Raw genomic sequence first — 21,349 nt, forward strand, 5'->3', positions numbered from 1 at the left:
CCTGGATAGAAAGTTGAGCGAATTTCTGGTGCGCCACAAAAAAACCCAATAAACTGTCATCATCAATCATCCGGTGACGGTCACCTCTATGCGTGAAATTGCCCTGGTGTTTTGAATCAGGCGTGCAGGAGCACACATGTACGCAGCAGTGAACCCGTTGGCCTGCTGCATGTGGAACATTTGCTGTAATTATGCCACCCAGCTGTCAATCCTTCTACCAATTGATATGATGAAGGAGCACAGATGTTTGTGTGTGTGTGTGTGTGTGTGTGTGTGTGTGTGTGTGTGTGTGTGCTTGTGTGTGTGAAGTACATAGTAATGGCTGACTATGAATCCGCTGCTTAGTTATGGCTATAACTGCTCCACCATTAATCCTTGTGGCTGCTTTTGTCAGGGCTGGCCGGCCTTGTGTTCGCACACTCGCTTCATTACTGATAATAGTCGGCAGTCGCAGCTTCTTAATGCCACCCACCGGACAGAGATGCAGATGGGCCGATGGATCGATCGGACTAATGACAAGCTGCGAGGGAGAGCTGTCGCACACAGCTGCTGCGGACTCCTCTCTGTTCGTGTCTGATTGTTGGACTGCTGCCAGTGTTGTGTTCATGTGACAGTGTGCAGCGTTCACTCTCACTGTGTTCTCAGTAACACTCTCGTGGTTGTTTACAGCATGTGTGCGTGTGTGTGTGTGTGTGTGTGTGTGTGTGTGTACGGTCCGAATGAAGAACTGAATGCAAACTTTTGACATTTGATTATATACTCACGTGCAATTTTGTTTTCCTCAGTACATGCAACATTTTCACGCCACAGGGAATAATTTAATTTGGTTTTAATTCAAATTTATTTAAAGAGGCCTTAGATGAAGCAAATAAAAAAAATACACCCCCTTCCTTCCCTTGTCTCTCCTCTTCTCTGTCATATTTCATGTGCTCAATGACGTTGACAGTTGTGAGTTTTTCTCAATAGATGCATTAGACCTGAAATTTTGAGCCTGATTGATATATCTTTTGGCTGATATGATTGGCTGATTCCCAGACATATTGTCATCTTTGTTTATGTTTGCTGATGTACGCTGATATGAAAGCTTTTATTTTTTACGGAATAAACAATGCAGAAAAGATTTGGATTTATGTTTATATTTTATGTAGAAAAAACAACCTAAATATGTCTGTTTTCTTAATTCAAAATCTCTATGTTTAGTTGTATTCATATTTTCTTTTTATTAAGTCACGATTCCTTTATTCAATACATATATATATATATATATATATATATATATATATATATATATATCAGCTATCCGTATTGTAATGTTTTACTTCCTAAATTCGGTATCGGCATTCTCCCACAAAAAATGATATCGGTCAGATTTACTATTATCACATTAGATGTAGTATTCAAGGTGTGTGTACTTTTATCTTGTTGCATCAGTGTAGTGAATGGGCCACGAATATGTTCTCCCACCTAATATCATGCTGATCCATTTGTTGTCCACAGATATTGTAATTATTAACTCTTCTTGGTCGGAAAGTAAATGTCTGCTTTTGAGCCTAAGGTCAGTAAGCCAGAGGTGGAGAAGAAGGCTGATTTCCGGAAAAACCAGCTCTCGTCTCATCCCATGAAAAACGTGATTTTGGTCATGACTGTCCACCCGCACTTACTTCAATTTCACACTCTTCCAGAATTTCCCCCCTACTGCGTTACTTGCTGGAATCAGCTGTGACAAACGGCAAGGCCATCCATCATGGACCGAGGCAGTAGTCGGGAAGACAAGTGGCCTTTTCTGTCTTGAAGTGGGTATGATGTTAGATGCAAACTGGGTGGATGTCTGAAAGCAGAGCTCTTATATTAAAGCTGAATTCAGCTTTAATATAGAGAGAACAGAGAACTTGGCCCGACAAAATTAAGACCACCGGGGGATTAATGAAAATATTTTTTTCAATTTGATTCAGGAATGAAATCCATCCCACTACTTTTCATTTCTTTCATTTAATGGTGATGAACAACTCTATTCTGCATGTACATAATTGTATTTAAATCATATTTTTAGCTTCCTACTTTGACGCAGTGAACAAGTGTCATCTCAGCTACAGCACTTTACCAAAACGGTTCCATCCATCCATCCATCCATCCACCAATCTTCTGCTTCTTATCTAGATTCGGATTGCCAAAATGGTACTGGATGCTGCTATGTCCGCTGCGTGGCAGGCACAGAGGGACAGAACTCCACAAAAGTCTTATCCTCACACATAGATTTAACACATTATTCCCTTATCATATTGATTTTGCTGACTTCGCGATAAGACCTTCGAGACTGAACCAAATGGGTTGGTGTTGGGTCTAAAACCAAACAATAATTCACTATGAGGGACACCTTCCATATTGCACATAATTATTTGATCTTTAAGTCATACAAACGACTGTCAGTCGAACTTTATTCGCCAATATGGTGGCTACGCCTATAACGGTTGAATCAGAAAGACATTTTCTTTCACCAGCTCAAAAAAGGGGACCAAAGATAATTTGTTGTAGGCTTTTTATTGTCTGTGTCAAATCAACACCTTTGCCACGGTGCTCCTACACTGCAGAGGACCCCAGTGAGTTTCCATTCAACCACCACTGAGGGAGAATCAGCGAGAATCGTCAGTACAGAGGCTTTGGTGTATGCAATGTATTAAGAAAAAAAACCACTTGATATTGTGGTCTTACAGTATGGCATCACTTTCACTGCTACGCCGATGATGTCCAGATCTACATCTCTACCAAATCCATCACCACAGCTATATCTTCCACCCTGACCAACTGCCTCACCGATATTCAAACCTGGATGCAAACCAACTTTCTCCAACTCAACGACAATAAATCTGACTTGATGCTCATCTGCCCGAAATCCTTCACAAAGAACACCCATAACTTCGGTCTCACTGTCAACAACTCCACCCTGTCTCCATCCCCACACATCTGTAACATGGGAGTCATCTTCGACAGCAACCTCACTTTTGAAAACCACACCAACCAAATAACCAGAACTGCCTTCTTTCACCTCAAAAACATTGCACGTCTCCGCCCATCACCCACCTTCTCTGCTGTCGAAACTTTGATTCACGCCATCATCACTTCCAGAATTGACTACTGCAACAGCATCTTCTAGCCTCCGCTCCTCTGACACAAACCTTCTCTCCCCACCACTCAGGACAAAGCACTGTACCTGGGGTGACAGAGCTTTCACCATTGCAGCCCCCTCCCTCTGGAACACCCTACCCATACACATCCGTGACTGTACTGACCTGGACACATTCAAAACACTAATCAAAACACACCTCTTCAGATCAGCTTTCCACATACAATAGTCTTACATTTCTCACCTGATAGTTACTGGTTTTATTGTTTTTAATTGCTTTTAATATGCTTGTTTTATGTGTTGATTTTATTGCTTATCTGTTTTTAATGTGATGTATGTTACTGTAAAGTGTCTTTGAGTACCTATGAAAAGCGCTATATAAATAAAATGTATTATTATTATTGTCGCGGCGCTACACGTACTCTTCAGCGGGCCTTATTAAAAAAAAAAACTCCACATTAAACATTATAGCAGTCGTTACCTGAGCAGGAAAAACCACACGACGTCTGCTGCAGAGATTAATGTTTGTGGTGAAACTATTTTTGCATTGAGACGTCTCCTCTGCTGCCTAATGGGATACAACAGCCTCTTCGGTGGAGTTTATAGCTCCATCTGTTTGGACTTCAAGACAGGAGAAGTCTACGCTGGGGCGTCCCACCACATAATTGGCTCGGCAGTAGAGTCGGAGGCTCCGCGATGAGCCCTCGTGACCTCGCACATGATCGACAGGTGGACTAACCTTGTCTACTTAGCAGACAAATATGCTACTTGCTATTGTTGCACACCCGGACTGGTCAAGTGCTCAAGTTGCAGGCAGCCTGTGGTCAGCTGCGGAGTGAAAAGCTGTGATTTATTGTAAGGGCACAGCCGGTGTGAGCATTATGGTATTTGGTCTCTGTTTGCATTGCAGGCTGATATTTTGAGGTCAGGAGACAGTTGAGGGAAAATGGCTGGTGACAACTATGGTATAAAATGATAGATGATGACTTCTTCAGATGAGTTATCCCTTTGCCTTATACAGAGAGAGTGGACGTTATAACACTAAACACTATAACTCCTGTGTACACAGATCTGCCACTGCGTTAAAAGTGGTTTTAATGTTGTGGCAGTTCGGTATACATCCATGACCTGTTTTTAGAGAGTTCATTCACAGCCACAGTTGAGTGATTTAAAACGTATTGTGGGGTCATTTATTTTCCCTGGCTTGACTAGGTTAAAATACACTGTATTTTGTTCCTTCTTTTGAACTGAAGATAAAAATAAAAAAAAACAAATAAACCAGAGCTACTCAATTAAACAAGGGAGCAAGTACAATAATATAAAACATGATAAAAGGAATAGGAACAAATTTAAGAGAAATAATATTATTTTTTTTTTTTTTACATTCCTGCCAGGAGTGGGGCACGAAGGTCAACTGTAGGGATGAAGCAATTTGTTTATCTTAGCGCAGAATAAAGATTTGAAAACCGCAAATTGTCACTTTTTTCCCGTTACTGTTTGATTAAACAGATTAGACAAACAATGTACTATGTGGTAATCTGTGAGCGTCATAGGCGCCGGTAGATGAACGATGTTTGTGAACTTTGAGAGAGAACCAGTCTAGGATTCGACTACATACTTAATATACAGACACTAAAGTGTCATCAATCTTCTCATCCAAGTTTCTGCAAGAAAGCAAATCAACAAAATGCCGAATTATTAATTTTAACATTGAGGAATTCAAAAATAAATATATCTCAGATTTGGTCCTTATGTTTCTTATGTTGTGTCATCATCACAAATAAAGGTTGCTGAAAAAAACACATAACAATCACACGATTCATGAATGCGTAGGATGTATTTATTATATATAACTATGTTACATATATACAAAGCCCTTCAAAGTCCACTGTATCTGGTGAACTTCATGTTCCATTTCCATGTTCGCGTCCTAATGGCTGGTTTTAACGACAGGCAGTGACAGTTGAGGTCTTGATGTCTTGCTGACTGCTTCCTAAATGATCATGAGCAGAACACCTAAAAGACAAAAACAGATGAACATAAATACGGTATGAATTAATACATCTAAGTCTAGTTTGTGTTTCTGCATTTTTCAGAGTGATGTTAGGGTGTGTACCACTGACGTAGTGAAGTCCAACCATGTGTGTAAACTGGAAGGTTTACAATACGTCGAACTGATGCACCCTTGCTTACGTCTGAGTCATTGCCTTCTTGCGTCTTTGCGAGTCCAGTACTAACCCAGAGCTGATAACAGTGGCCACGTGAAATTTTATTGTCAGTAATAGTAACAGACCCTTGCAACACATCCTGTGTCATGTACACCACCTTTACTTAGTAACATTTCAAATTTGCAAAAGAGGAACTTCCTTTTTTTGTTAGATGCACAGCATTGCATTAAAATTGTGTTACTTGACTCGCGTGTGAAATGTACATCATTGAATCAACTAAATAAAAGATTTTCAGCAGAATTATTACACAGTTTGAATTTAAAACAGTCCACTTAGTAATGTATCTGTAATTACTTGAATTCTAGAGCATTTTATTTTAAAATAAAGAAAAACACAAAACGATGAATGAATAAATGAAATGTTGCTCTCACCTCCTTCCGCTCGTTTGCTACCTTGAATAGCATCAAGGCAAATGCCTTCAGGTTCCTGGCAGGTGTCCAGTCAATCTCCATGACCAGACCGTTGAGTTGTTTCGTCCATTATCGTCGTCCTGATGTGGAGCCTGCTCCTCACCAATGCCATGTCTGGAGGATACCAGTCTTTGGAGCTCCTCTTCCTCAAACTTTGACATCTCTTGAATTCTTCACTATGTCTGCGCCAGCCCTGGACAGACGGGAGGCTGTGGCGCTCAGGTGAAATGGTTGATTCCACTGTCATGGCTCTTAACCGGCAGAAGCAATCCCCTCACATCCGAATGAGCTCTTGTTTGTGTCCGTTGTTTGAACAGCCTGTAATGTAGTGTCTGTAGTGGAGTGAATAAACTGTGTTGCGTGCTCAGCGGTCAAAGTCTTGTGCATAATGAGCATGCTGACGCCACCAGCACTCTTATCATCTCTTGTCTCAAGTTAAAGGGGCCATATTATGCTCCAGGCACCTTTTCAGCCTGCCTCCACGTATATTTGGTTATCTGGGGTGTCTGCCAGCCCACGGAGAATGAAAAGAAAACAACGAGTCGTTGATTCGTGGTTTGCGTTGGCCGTGCAGACGGTCTGTAAACGAGCCATTCACAGCCCGGGCGTCAAGTGACGTAAGTTAACTCCTGCTACTGGGGCAACCATGCCCCCAACCTGAGCAGCACCTCCCCCCTTGAAGTGCGGAAAAACAGATCGCGTCTACGCCATAATTTTCTCGCGGCTGCCGGCGGAGCTCGCATTTCGCGGAGGCCGGCGGACGTCGAGGCTCGCAGCTGCTGGCTTGCTGCTGGCTTGCTGCCGGATCGCCGCTGCCGGCGGACTTCACGGCTCGCGGCTGCCGGCGGAGCTCGCAGCTTGCGGCTGCCGGCGGGCTCGGCCGGCCGGGATGTCGTTAACGTTCTATCGCCCAGCCCCTTGTGCTCTGTGTGTAATTATGGAGAACGTGTTCCCTGTGCCTCCCGGGTCTCTACATCGTGTATGTCCCTTGTTACGTGCGACTGTGTCATGGCAGCGCAACGCCGTAGTTGCGCAGCAGACCCGGGGCGGAGCGGGGAGGAGCGAGGAGGAGCGAGGCGGAGCGAGGCGGTACACGAAGGGAGGGGGGCGAGGAGTGAGCAGGAAAGCGCTGGAATCGACCATAGTCTCACAGGGCTGTTTATACAGAAAGAGGAGGGTGCTGTGTGGCTTGATCCTTGAGGTGTTTTGACATGGAATGGCAAAGACATGTAGTGCACACACCTGAAAACCATTAATTAATGCAACAATATGTAGCAGCAAACAGAAGGACGAAAATCAAAGCTGACATAGTCAATGCGTCACACTTTCACCACTTTGAATTTATGGCCTCTCTGTTGTGTTTTTTCTTTTTCTGTTGTAAAAAGCTGTAAAAAGCAGATATAGAACAGGCTGGATTCATTGAGAGTTATGTTCCTGATCACCTGAGGATCACAGCAGTCACTCTTTACTTTTTACTCTGCTTTGGTTCCCACTGATTCCTGAGGGAACTTTCTGGCACTTTCTGCTAAACACTCTATATTTAACATCATAGGATACCCCATGTTGTTGGATAAAAGTAAACACTTTCATGAGTATAAGGAGTACACAATGATCTTGAACATTCACCGCGTTGAAGAGACAGGCCCTGAAACGCAGACTGAAAATGTTCAAAAAGATCACTATCAGATGTGTGGGCTAACAGCTGCTGAGACACTGTTCGTTCTAGCACTTTTGAAAAATAATAAAAGTTTAGAGACTGGTTGATAATGATGAAGAGTTTCAAGGTGTGTTTTATTCAGGATAAGTCTACCCACAACAGTTTTAAAACTAGTGGGGACAGTGACAGTTGTGAGTGAGCACTGTCAGTGTTGTAGATCGCAAAACTGGCAGGAAATATATTAAAAGTTTCAAAATCTGGTCAAACAAAGACTATATAGGATTCAACATCATGCTTGACTGGTAATGAAGGAGAAGACGGAGAGGAGGAACTGGGTTTGTTTCTAATCTTGAATTTACTGCTGAAAAAAAATCAAAACGCGTAAAAAGTCAGCACCTATGAGGGTTGGCTACAGTGTCAAAAGGAAATTAAGGATTGTTTCACTGAATCAGCAAAATAAATACGTATATGTCTCACTTTTAATTCAGTACACGTGCGATTGGTTTTGGTGTTGATTTTCCCCATTTGTGCTCCGATCTGCTGCATTCTGTGACTGAGTAGCTATGGTCGTAAGAGGTGCAACTGAATCGAGGAGAGTAAACGGAGCTGCAGTGAAAGTAGCCAGGATCACGCATTAATCCCTCACGCACCATGAGCCGCCAGAGATGACACAACAATGTGTCAAGTAATGAATACATTTGTATCAGTGTTACTATTGTATCCCTTCAAATTTAAGGAAATGACTCGATAAAACTGATGTGACAGGAGAGTCAGACGGATAAGAAAACATCGTCCCACGGGACAGAATCAGGTCAAGGGTATTACCACTGCAATAAATGGTTTAATGCTTAAACAGGGTGAAATATATCAACATGTGTACCTTGAGAATGATCTTATCCAGGTTAATATTGTATTCACCTATAATCAGAATCTCATCAGAGAGATATAATTCTTTGAAAAAGGCCAGATAGTCTATGAAGGCGCCACAGAGTGGAACAGTCTATCACTTTGGACAAAGCTATTTCATGACTTTTGGAGAGATTCAAAAGATTAAAGTAAAATGGACTTGTAGATGAATGCAGCATACAATTAGCATAAGTGATTTAGTCTGTAATGAATTCTGAACGCAAGTGATTTGCTGGACACTTGGGGGATGCATGATAGACACAGGTACAAAGTGCAATTCCACTTGTGCTCGGATCACCCAAGATGCACGAATATGCTTTTATGTTCTGCGCCAGTATCCTTATTTTCAAAAGTGAATCAAATGAAACGGGCAACGCTCTGTGCCGTGAGGACTTTTAGAGGATGTGTCAAGGAAGTTCTCACGCATCATTAGGAAAGTGTCATGCATCATTATGAGACATTAAAACATGGAAGTAACAGAGCGAAAGAGCAAAAAAAGGGATGTGATGACAGGGCCAGGAAAAATGTTCACCTATCAAAGGTAGATTTTTTTACTCTCTCCCCCGAGGCTTCTCATTCCTCGTGCTGTTCAAGATGAGAAGTGTGAGAGCCGAAGAGGGCAGAAATCGAGACAAGTTGAGCTCCTTGCCACTCTTCTACTCATGCTCGCGGGTCACACCGCTCTTGGGAGATAGCGATCAGTAAATCAAGTTGAGGGAAATCTGGCAGAGAAGGCCGGGATAAAGTACATCTTCAAAGGCCGTCTGAAGAGGAACTTAAAGATAACTAAATAATCCACGAGGAATCACAGAATGTGATGAAAGTGGAATCCCAGTTTTATTTAGTTTCCCAGAGCGCTCAGTGATGAACTGTTGTGTTGCAGGCATCCTGTGTGAAGGTCCAGACTCAAAATTGTAACCAGTGAGTGTTTTTCTCCTTTTTTAAAGCCGCTGTTGGTAAGATTTGCAAAAATAACTTTTTTTTCATAGATGCTGAAACTGTCGCTCTATGCTGGTAGTAATATGTGAGACAGATCGTCTGTGACAGATTCTGTGTCATTCAGCTCCATTTACTGCCTTTAATGCCATTTGCCAGAATCCAGCGAGCCCGAGCAAAAATCTCCAATCACAGCCAGGGGGCGTCTCTCCACGCTGTCAGTCATCCGGGTACGAGCTGGGCAGCGCTGCAGAACCTGTGCACAGCCTCACTCGCTCGGTCACGACCAAGCTCACGTCTTCGCAACGAGGAGCTCGCAGCAGAAGCAGAGTTAGTTTGAAAACACCATGGTAGAGAAGCGCCAAGCATCGAAAAAACAGCATATACGACAAAGACCACGAGCAAAAACGAGCTAAAAAGAAGGAAGCAGATCGAGCAGATGTAAACGTCGGAGCGGCTCCACAGAAGCAACGACACCGACAGGGTTCACAAACGTTGCGTTCTGCTTGACCGGTAATTATCTCAGTTTCATTTATCTTTTATTTTTCATGTTATTGTCGCACTCTGGGACCGTGTGTTACTGTGCCGTTGTGATCAGGCTGCTAGTTCTAGGTCCACAGTGCTACGGCTAGTGGTTAGCGGTGTTTGTAGCATAATAGCTGAAAATATGTTTGTGTCCATGCGGTCTTATCTGTTTTGAGAGTTTTCCAGACTTGTGTGTCGTTGGCTGTGCTCTCATGACCAAATGCTCCCCCATCATACTGTTTAGTTAGCTTCACTATTTTATCACCAACGTAGCATCCCGTGCTATGCTAAATGCTAAGTATGTATCGCTATTCACGTTACTTTTCTCCACAGATCCTGACTTTGCTGGGGGGACAGCTGAGGAAGGAATATTCAACACAACTACTGTATTTTATTCATGTGCAAAATAAAGCTTGACATTATTACATCGTTGTGTACTTTTTTATGATTTTCTTTGAGCTACTGCATCGGTAGTACTGAACCAGTGAATCTGATTACCCCTAATTAATATATTTGTAATGCCTTGAAATGATTCATAAGGTATGTTGATAGTAGTAAGTAATCTTCACATTGTTGTATATTTATGCAATGAGAAACCAATCACTTTCAAAATACACTTTATTGCAAAGCAAATACTGAGGTTGCATGAATATTAAAATATAACTTTGAAATAAATAAATGAAATGAAAAAAATATATTGCACAGCACAGTATTTACATATAGCACATTCTGAAGCTAAACCATCTTGGGATGAAACCAGTTCACACTGCAGGGACCAACTGGCTGATCACATGAAGATCAGCTGTGTCTTCGGCTCCCAGGTCCTCGGGTGTCGGGCCAACACGCCGACCTCTGCCCCGTCTCCCACGGCCGCTGCCCGGTGCGCCTCATATGCGACTCCCTCTTCTCCTCGCTCGACTGCTCTTCGAAGCAGCCGTGTTCACTTCCTCATCGGAGTCCAGTGTACCAGTCTCAAAGCTCTAATAATGTTATAAAATATAGATAAAAGCGTCATGCATCTTGCAAAGCAACAAATGATGTATGTGAAGATAAAGCTGTTAATTTACAGGACTACCATGTAACACTGCAGTAGCTAACGTGCTAGCTAACGCTAGGTACGTAAACAAGCTAATATAAACTGATTTACGGTCGCAAACGTTCAGAAACATTGACGATGTTGTTTTCCCAAGAAGTCACAGGTAATAACGTGAGGCAACGATAACCAAAAAAACTTATAGTCTATCAATGTGGACAGTAGTCCGTGTTAGCTTCAGGTTAGCTTCTTACCGATGGGAACGTCATGTTACGTAGGTTGCCTGGCTTCGGTTGCCATGGTAGCGTGCATGGGCACGGAGGGCTGGGAGGAGCTGTGGGGAGGAACCAAAGTGCAGCGGAGAGGGAGGGGGAGGGAGCAGGAGTCGTTGGATTTTGAATTCTGAGACTATGTCCACACTTCTCTCAATCCTACAGACAGCAGCTTTACACTGAAGAGTTCCCATTGCCTGAAGCGAGCCAAGACCCCATCATGGCCTGTGTGACTCTTACTTTCGTAGGCCCCCAAAGTCCCGAGGTGGCCGTGGGCTTTGATCTGTAATGAGCAAATATTAAGCTAAGCTCATCATAATCCCGTGGTTCCTTCACAGTGAGTGGAAAAATCCGCTAACTGATCGATGTGTGGGGGCCCAATGGGTGATGTATCCAAAAATTAAAAAATTCTCGGATGAGGAAAAAGGACACCCTTTTTTTCCTACCTCATGAAAGGTGGAGCAGGGACGGCGAGGAAAAGAGGGCCACAACGTTTCCTCCTTCCAAATGTGTTAAGTGAATGCTCCCATAAATCCCCTTGAAAGCGGATTAGCAAAAATATCTTTTCCTCTTAGGTTTCATTCAGACAGGAGCCAGTCTTGAAAAAAAGGGTGTCCTTATCTAAACATTGGACGGAGTCTTATTAATCAAAGGCAGCAGTGCGCTAAACACAAGTCTACGTCTTTGCCTTTTGTGGCAGGGCAAAGGTCACAAGCTTTTCACGGTTCCCACCCAAACAGTGGGAGCTGGCACCATGTTATGTGGAAGCTTAATTTTGATATCACTTTGGATGTTATTACTGTTGATTATGTGCTTTTGTAGACCCAACTTGCCCCCCTCTTCTCCTTCCTGGTTGAGACGTGCCCCTTTGAAATCTAACTCGCCCTGGAGGTCAATGAGTCACCAGGCCTGGTCCCTTGCTTCACTCTCACCCTTGTCCTTTGTCAAACTGACACACGCACATATATACCGGCTCACAGACATTGGATTTCGGCCTCGTGCGTCTAGTTTTGGAGATGCTTGTTTGAGTTATTTCTTTCAATCACAAGCCACCGCCACAAACCTGGAGTGTGCGTTTTCTTAACCCCTGTCATTTTCATTTAATGTCAAACACTGCCTGAGTGAGCGCACGCTTGTGTGGAATCGAACACGCTCATTATAGCCCATAGAAGAAAAAAAAGACTCACATGTGGTGGAGTGAAAACACCTCTGAACCAACCATTTCTCATCGTTTGTATCGTATTGTATTGGACCTATATCTGCAAACTTGTGGGCAGTGCAACAAACTATGAACGCAATATAGTTCATCACTTTATTAAGTTGCTCTGGCTAACATGTAAGCAAACAGTAGCCTGTTTACACATCTAGCAAACACTGAGAAAGTATTAGCGGTTATCTGTGCATGTCCATTACATTTACATTTACTGTCCTTTAATGGAAAATGTTCCAATGTGTTTACTGGCTAGCTGACCATTGGTGTAAGCCTGAACATAAGTGAACTAAAAGATGCGAAAACAATACGGAATATAAATTACCTGGGATTGTCACAATGAGCAACACCTTTGGCACCTAATATTATAGATTTTAACTTAATATAATAAAATAAAATAACCATACGACTTTCAAAAGCACCAATGCCGATAGCAATGCACCAACAATGTGCCTGGCCACACCTCATGGGTGCTTTGCGTATTTGCTGTTTAAGCCATGTGGCGAACCAACCAGGTCGGTCTGATGCTTGCGAGGGTTGCACTTACGTTGCTTTGCACCCGGTGTAAGATGGGGCCCTTATGTGCTTTGGTGCCTAAATGTCACAATGGAGTAAACAAATCCTGGTGCCTTAACCCCTCTCTACAACATCTTTGCTGCACAGGAATTTCACATCTGCTCGACTGGATGAAACTGCAGTAAATGCAATCCAGGCAGCAAATGTGTTAAAGACATATGGTTGTGTAAACATACACATTTTGTTGTTTGCAAATGTTCTCAGCATCTTCCACTGCCTTTCCGTAGATGATAGCATGACCCAGTGCCCCAGCTCTCCTTTGAAATATCCAGTTCCCTGCCAGTTCCTAATGGTTTCGTCCAGCAGGGGTGTACGTGACGCCTGGCACTGGCACCGAACAGCGAGCTTGCTTTCTCAGGGAAGCGTGTTTGATTGATCCCCCTTCCAAGACTCCAGCAGTGGGGAGTTTAGCTGTCATGTACCATTAGCCTGTAGCTCACTCTGGTTCCAGCATATCGGACGTCTTTTAAGGAGGATGGATGCAAACTTCAGAATGACAAGCAAATGGTTGCCAGATTTGTCTGGTGTTAAGACACTAATAGTGTGTGAGAAAATCATTTTTGCGAGGAAAAAAAACAAAAATCTCTTGAGAATGACACAATCGGCTTGTTCATCTCAACAGGGCCTCCATTTAGCCTTGAGCAAGGACATCTGGTCACTCAAGTGGTTTTCAGCACATCCTTGCTGACACACACACACACACCACACACCACACACATACACACCAGAGCTTCTCTTAATGTTCGTATGCTTGACTTATGTTTGCTTTACCCCTGGCTTGTGGTTTTGCAACGTTTTCATTTTCAACATCGGTGGCAGAGAGGACTTGCCTCAGTGCAACATTGTAAGCAAAGATCTCATGTTGTATGCTGACATCCATCCGTGGGCTGTGTTTTGATAAAGGCAATTATTTGGCTTCCCATACTGAATGCGTTCAAGTGTCTGGGGGCATATACTGTAATTTGGAGGTCTGACAAACACGCTGCGCAATAGTTCCCAGGGTATTTCACCAGTTTCTCACAGGTATAAAATTATTGAATATATACATATGGTCGAATGTAGAATTTTCCTCTTTTATTCATCTTTAGATACAGATAAACAAAACAGTTGCATGGGACCCAACAGCTGCAACATCTGCCGATCCATACCCAACATGAATGTTCCCGCACATCGTGATCTTTGTCATCCGAGGAGGCTTTTGCCTACATTTTACTGCGGTGACTTATGTGTTGCTGCAGATGCCTCCACAGCATAAGTGACAGCAGCTAAGCAGTGCTGAGTGTAGGGCTTTAGGCCAGATTTAATTTGTCTTCTTTAGGAGTCCACTCTGTGGGCCTTTCCCACAGAAAGGTGGTGTCAGTTTTGCTCCAGTTGCTTCGTAGCGCAAGCTTTTGTGTGTGGTTTAATTTGCACCACAACTGAAGATCCGCAGCCCCCTTACAATGTGAAGAACGTTCAGTACCCCAAACCCAAGCTTGCTCTTCCTTGAACTGGGTCATTACAGGGTGTTTATGACCCACAGAGAGCAGCTGAGGGCCCCTGCTCTGTGAATTTGTACATCCTGGAGAATGCGGGCCCTGCTGTGCTGCTAATGGGCCCTATCCAAGATGCCCCCCTCAACTTCCCGAAGAGGTGGGACACCATGTCTTTTGATATCACATGTCTTGTGCTGTGATTTCCTCCAGAGCCCTTGATCATTCCCCTCAACAAGACGTGCGGTTGAGAGTACAAACCCAAAAGAAAAAAATACTTTGTTTAGTAAAATGATTGCAAACAGAAACAGAAATTTTGACTTACGTTTCACCGTTGCTCAAGAGTATGGTGATGAAATAGATTTTGGTTTGGTGGAAAAAACTATGGTATGAATAACAAGGCTGTATAACTTGGCTGTGGTATGTCTGATTCCTTTTTTTTTCTTTATACGCAGAAGAATCCATACTTCAATTTTTTTTTTTACTACTTTTGTTTTTTATGGTCAAAACACTTCCCCTTCCTTTTTAATTAATGTCCCACTTCAACCATGTAAAGTTATTTATGACTTTGATACCTTTTTTTATAAATGAAATGATTTCAGACATGACTTTACATTCTCTGTTACTCTCTGTTGTTGAAAAATGACCAAGATAGTTGTGTAAAGGATAAAAACTGAGTGCTTCAGAGAGAATTCTGCACACGTTCACATCTTCAATCACCTGGACAGATACTGTGTGAAGTGGGTGCAATTGAGGGATAGCCTGGACCTACGGTACACTTGTGACTGTGTCTTAAATTTTCAGGTCGCTGTGTGGGCCAACGATGGGGACGCAGTGTTCATCAGAGAATTCACCCTGCATCGACGAGACCACCTCCCCGAAGAGCCTCTCCATGACAGCGTCCAAAGGCCGGAGGACCCGGTAAGTGCCTGATCAGAAAAACACTGCCCTCACTGATGAATTTTAAAAACATAAACCTAGTATTCCAACTTTCATTCTTTCACAACCAACATGAAACAAATAAGTTGAAATGTCAGATTGAACTTGAGTCAGCCAATAAATTGACAGCCCAGCGGAGGAGCGAGAAATCAACCATATTACAACTTAGCAATGATTACAAGTGAATGATGATCGTGGGACGTTGGGAGTGGAGGTGTAATCTGACTGTTGGCTGACGTAGCTTGATGTGAAGCAAATGCAAACACACACTTTACACCCACAAACACACACACACACACACACACACACATGTTGCACACTCCAGGGTGTGGTAGATTTTTGGCATCACATTACTCCCACTCTGTCATCACCTTTGATGAGACATGAGTCCTCGCCGCAGTGTTTTCTCTTCAAGCCGATCTCTCACCCAGATGTTTCATCTAATTGGGTGGGAGAAACGTTTGAGCTGCTTTTGTTACAGACACGCTCACCTATCTCAGTATCCTTTTGTGATGGGATTGGTCTTGGCCCAATTTTAAAGGAATCTGATCCGACTGTGATGTGAAACCTGATCAAAGGTGTGTGAACAATATTACGCTATCGCGAACAAGAATGCTGTCTTGGGGAGTTTAAGGTTGCACTTTTCTATGTGCCGCGAGGGCATTATATACTTGAACTGACTGTACTCTGGTTCGTATGCACTTTCAAACATACTGTACATGACCTCCTGAGTGAGGTGAAAGGTGAAGCATCATTCCTGCACGCGCTTCACAAGCTTTTCCACGCTTGAGAGAAATGACCTTTTTACCTTATAGATTAATCAGGAGCTCTCCACAGCCTTTGAACATTGATCAAATACAGTGAAACACTTCTTTTGAAATAACAGATCTGCTTGAACTTGACATCAGACTTTAAAGGAGGATCAAGAGGGCTGCATGAACGTTCACATGTGCAGGATGGCCTTACAGATCATTGGTGGTCAGAGGTCATTCTCAGTTTTAGGAGGGGGTCGGAGATCATTCTGGGCCCACCGCCTTTTCAGGGAATTTTTATTCCCCTGTCAAGTGTGATATTTCTCTTAACTTTTCCCTAACCCGAGTATAAATGTAAATTTGAAAGTATTCTGTGTTTATCCTTTTTGCTTTTTACATGCTCTTTTATATCCCAAAGGCAGACTTATGCCTTATACCTCTGCTCCCACATACCGTCTTTGTCTCATCAAAACCTTGGTTGCTCTTTATGAGATTCATTGGACTGATCTGGGTTGCATGGTTTTTAGCCATCAATACTCAGGTGCAAATGAGGTACACTTGTAGCTGTACCTCATTTTACTGTAAATTAAATGAAGAATAAAGAATTTGTGCAATTTTACTATCGTTCTTTGTAAGATTAGATGAGGGGAACAATATCACTGTCACATCTGTGTGTAAAATGAGAATGTAGAGCCAGGAGCCTTTTTAAAACATTCAATTTAACCCGTTACATCATTTGCTGAGTTTATACTAAAATAGCCATTAAAAACTGTAAAAACTGTTCTGTAACTGTAACCTCCTGGTTCACTGCAATGAGTGGAAACACTGCTCAATAGTAGTGGGATGAATAACTAACTGTGGATTGCCAAAGCAATCGTTACACATCGTAACTGCTTCTAAAATCACTCAATGTTGTTTTTGTAGTTCTGTTTTTGGTGGCCAATGAGACACAACATGTCATAGTCTGGCATTTTGGGAAATGCCCTTATTTGCTTTCCTGCAGAGAGTCGGATCAGAAGATTGATCAACCTCTCATAAAGTATCTGTCTGTGAAACATGAATGAACATTCAGCTGCCAACAGCAAGCCCAAAGCACTTGGCCTCCAAACAGTAGCCTGGCCAATCCTGGCAACCAGCTGGCATCCCCCTGTTAAAACAGTTTTTTTGTACAGACTTTGCAAATATTCATTTTTTGTGGTTTCGGAAATAAATAGCCCAAGCTTTCTTTTTTTTTTTTTACTGTTGGAGAGAGCGCCGCACTAGCACCTTCTCCCAGTCTCCATGCTATATTCACTTCACTCCGTTTGTGCCATGCTAAAATCGGACGCCATTACAAAACAAGAGAGACGAAGATGGCTTAAAAAACATATTCAGGGTAGGAATACAAATATTCAGTGTTAAAACGGATGTTCCCCTGAAATGTATTTGAATGCCAAAACAGAAAAAAAAGGTGACTTCAAAGGAGCTTACAGACTCCCAGGAGCCACACTTGTGATTCCTTTCAGCACTCGGCTGGTTTCGGCCTCTGTGTGCGCCCGTAGCCCTGTTCTGTGTTGGACCTTGGTTCAATATTAAGCTTGATTCAAAGCCAAGACAAGCGCAGCTTAATTAGCAGGCTAGGCAGGACGCAGATCTCCAACTGTATCCACTTTCTCTTGTTTGACTTCATGAGTGTGCGCAAGGGTCGGTTGGTGGGCAACAAGTCTGACCTCCCCAGCACCCTTTCCCCTGTCCCCCAAGAGGGCCACAGACGAATTGTTCTCTCCGAGAGGAAAAGTGTTTTTCCTGGCAGCCTGAGCGCAAGCCCAACGCGATGGAAGCTGTCTAAAACAGCTAAGGCCTAATATACCTTTCTAAATGAATCCATATTTATTTTTGCGTGGGCAAGTATGTACCGTAGAGCTTCAAGAATGTCAGCATTCATAAACAAATATTAAATGAGTTTATTGGGTTGAGCAGTTCCTGAATTAAAACGTGAGAGGGGGTCAGATGGATAAAATGTTGGCCAAGGGTCCTTTTTTCTCTCTCACTGTAACAAGACTGAATGAGTCTGAGAGAAGCTGCTCGTAAAAGCTACAACCATTCCCACTCATTGTTTGGCCATGAATGAATTTTTCCTGCATGTTAGTTTGAGCTGCTGCAGAGAGAGGGGCTGTAACTCAGTTGAAACCTGCCAAAGATACACCAGAATGTTGTTAAATTATCACATTGATAGTAATTTGACTTTTCTGAAATAAATGACTAAGAATGAGTTATGTACTTACAATATCCCAAATTCTTTACAGGATTTTTCAGAAATCTGTCAAGGTAATGGTCCATTTGATTTATCCACTGCACAATGGCATACATATCCCGTTTATCCAGTTTTAAGAACATGGATGCTTTTAACTCTATATTTTAACTGGATTTAGTTATGGTTTAGACATACCTGCTTTGTCACAGAGACGAACCCTACACAATAATGCTAAACCAAACAGAAACAGATTCCCTTTAAAGCCAAGCCACGTTTCCTGTTGTTTGGTGCTGGACAGGCAGTATAATGTACTTTGTTGGAGCTTTTTTTTGTGTTGCTTGAAATGAGGTTGATGAGAGTGAAATACCAAAACAATAAGCTAAAAAAAAGGCTCAAAAGCTCCATATAGGAAAACCTGCAAAGTCGGTAGACAATTCTCTGTACTTTAGGAAGCTTTCATATTTCATATTGTCATCTGAACTGTTTAACATATATTGATTTGTGAAGCTTTAATGTTAAAATAAAAGCTTTATCTCACATATTTGGGCTCTAATTCTAACGTAATTTCTAAAAATCAATTTACTGTAAGTAAAATAAAGTAGCAGTACAGACCTATTGTAAAAAAAAAAAATAGACAGAGCACTTCTAATTAGTTCCCTTGCCCTGCAATCCACTGTACGCTGCACTTAGGGTCAGGCTGCACTGATTGCTGCTCTGGGTCACATTTTCTGTTAACCACACCAATGACGGCCGGACATTATGGGTTGTGACAGTTGAGTGGTGGTAATGGCAGCCATTAGAGCCCCACTCGACAGTTAAGACCCGAGGCCCCAGGCGCGAGGACACTTCCACTTTGCCTGTCTCCACACGTTCCGCGGAATGGCGTCCCTCCTGCACTGTTTTGTTTTCTCACCTTTTCCTTCCCCCCTCGTTCGTTTTGTCAGATGTTGGATGTTTTGCGAGACGTCTCTTCCTCGCTGCCCTCTGCCTCTCTCACTTCATCACATGCCAAGCGATCCGGGCCTTAATGTTTTTACATGCTCAATTGCACTTCAGGCAGCTATAGTCAGGGGCAACCCCCCCCCCCCCCCCCTTTTTTTTTTTTTTTTAACTTTGAGGGCGAGCAAGTGTCAAGACAGTGCTGCCTTTAGGCAGGGTGTCAGGGTTCAGAGTAATTGGGGTTGGACGAGCGGGGCCAAGGGCCAGTCTGGGTGATAAACAGGGGCAACACTCGGAGGCGGCGGCGGCGGCGGCGGCAGGCTCCCAGACAGAGGGAGGCCCATCGCTCAGCTGCACGCAACTTGGCAGCTGTGTTTTGCATGTCGCGCCGGGTGGAAAGGGCAACGGTCCTGCACAATTGAACACTTCATTTATCTTCATTATAAGGATGGGCATGTTAGTCTTGGCAGTCGGACGGGATGTTTGGCCTCGAGTTATTTTCTACGAGGTGCTGTGCCCCCTGGTGTTAAAACCACTTCAGGTTAAAGCTTTAACTCAACGAGTTTTCGACCAGTAGCAGTGCTGTTCAGCACAGTTTTTGGGAGTAGGTTCCAGAATGGGCCAGTACCTCTTTCCTGTGCACACAGCTTCACACTATTCAACAGTCTGTGGCTTTAACAGGTGCAGAAGCATAGAAAAGTAAACTTTTTTTTTTTGTAGGTAAACATGGATGATGTTTGGACTGCGAGCAAGGAAAGGACATGGGTGTAAACCACATGGGTTTCAAATTCCTCCAAAACTAATCAGCTCTGCAAATGTTAAATAAGGAAGGAAGTATACTACTTAGATATACACAGTGCTTTGGCGAGAAACAGTGTATGTTGATACAACTTAATCAAAAAAAATTACATTTAAAAGGGATAATTTGACATTTTGGGAAATATTTTCTGTCTTGGAAGAGAAGCTTGACACCAATCTGATGTCTGTATGGTAAATATGCGGTCAGCTTAACTTATAATGAAAGGTTAACCCCCTTTTTCCCAAAGGGAGAACAGAGCTGTATAATGACAATTGGAGGCTTTACGAGGGCGATGTGCCCAATCGTTTCTCGACCTGGACCAGTCACCTCCCGAAGTCTGTGCTGGTTACGCGAAAACTGGATGCCAAAATAGTTGTCACGGCAACTAGCTGAATCGTTGAGGCACGTACCACATGGGCTGACAAACGGCAAGTGACCGGTGCGACTCTCTGGCATGTCATTTCCCTTACTCTCTGACACCCTAAAAATATACTTTAGGCATAGTTGTCTCTTTTTTATTGATTTGGAACTCCTCAATACAGGACAGGTAAGGGACACGGCAGTTCCCAATTATCTCCATCATCCAGTCTTACACAATGTGGCACATCACCATCTTATGAAATCGCTGTTTTTGCTTATGTTTATCCGCATGTGAGACTTGTTCACTTGAGAGAAATGAACTTCTGGATCTGTCCACAGTACACTGACAGGGGACTGAGTTGTTTTGAAACGCCGCCACGATGCGAGGCTGCTCGTCCTGTAGCTGTATTGGAAAACCTTGGTTTCAAACAGCGAGTTAATAACTGGCTTTTGTGACGCCAGCTAGACGCGAATGCCAGTGTTTGCTTTTGCACAGCCAGCAGTCTGAAAGATACCCTGACTTTGTTGAACGTTGTTTGCGAGGCAGGCCGGGACAAGAGTTTATTTTATTTTTCTAGAAATGATGTCCATTCTGCATTTTTTTTAAAAAACAACAGAAAATGAAAGGACTGAACATGCGAGCAGTGAATTGGGAGACTTCTGCCTCCTTGACTTGTTCGCTTTGGCTGGCTGACGGGCGTTTGGCACATGCGAGTGCTGTTTGGATCGCTGGCTCCAGCGCTCTTGAAGAAAGTGCTGAGTGCTGGTGAATGTGGTGCAAAGCCACGTGGCTTTGGCCTGGGGATCGTTCTCTCGCCCCTGTGTTTGTTCCATCGACATGTGTGTTCAGTAAAGCGTTGGCCCTCACAGTGCCACAGCAAATGTCCCCCCCCCCCCGACTTGATGTGGTCTCACACCAGTGCACTGTGGGTATTGGAGTGGTGCTGCTGAGGTAATACCACCAGGGACAAGACCTCACCA

The 21,349-nt window shown here is 43.2% G+C and overlaps 1 protein-coding gene and 1 long non-coding RNA gene across 4 annotated transcripts in view; one reads left to right on the forward strand and one right to left on the reverse strand.

Moving 5' to 3' along the window:
* Window positions 1-21,349, forward strand: part of LOC118319395 (ADAMTS-like protein 1) — an 82,272-nt gene that overhangs the window by 22,916 nt on the left and 38,007 nt on the right. For all 3 annotated transcript variants that reach the window (XM_035649769.2, XM_035649778.2, XM_035649785.2), the window contains exon 2: window positions 15,151-15,267. In XM_035649769.2, the coding sequence (XP_035505662.1) occupies window positions 15,151-15,267 (117 nt within the window). The remainder of the gene's footprint in view (window positions 1-15,150; window positions 15,268-21,349) is intronic.
* On the reverse strand, window positions 4,940-6,266 carry LOC118319450. The gene is made up of 2 exons (XR_004795992.2): window positions 5,721-6,266; window positions 4,940-5,137 (listed from the first exon to the last, which is right to left on the reverse strand). It is a non-coding gene; the product is annotated as an uncharacterized LOC118319450 (long non-coding RNA).

Source organism: Scophthalmus maximus, chromosome 12 (genome assembly GCF_022379125.1).
Source record: "Scophthalmus maximus strain ysfricsl-2021 chromosome 12, ASM2237912v1, whole genome shotgun sequence".
Classification (NCBI taxonomy): domain Eukaryota; kingdom Metazoa; phylum Chordata; class Actinopteri; order Pleuronectiformes; family Scophthalmidae; genus Scophthalmus; species Scophthalmus maximus.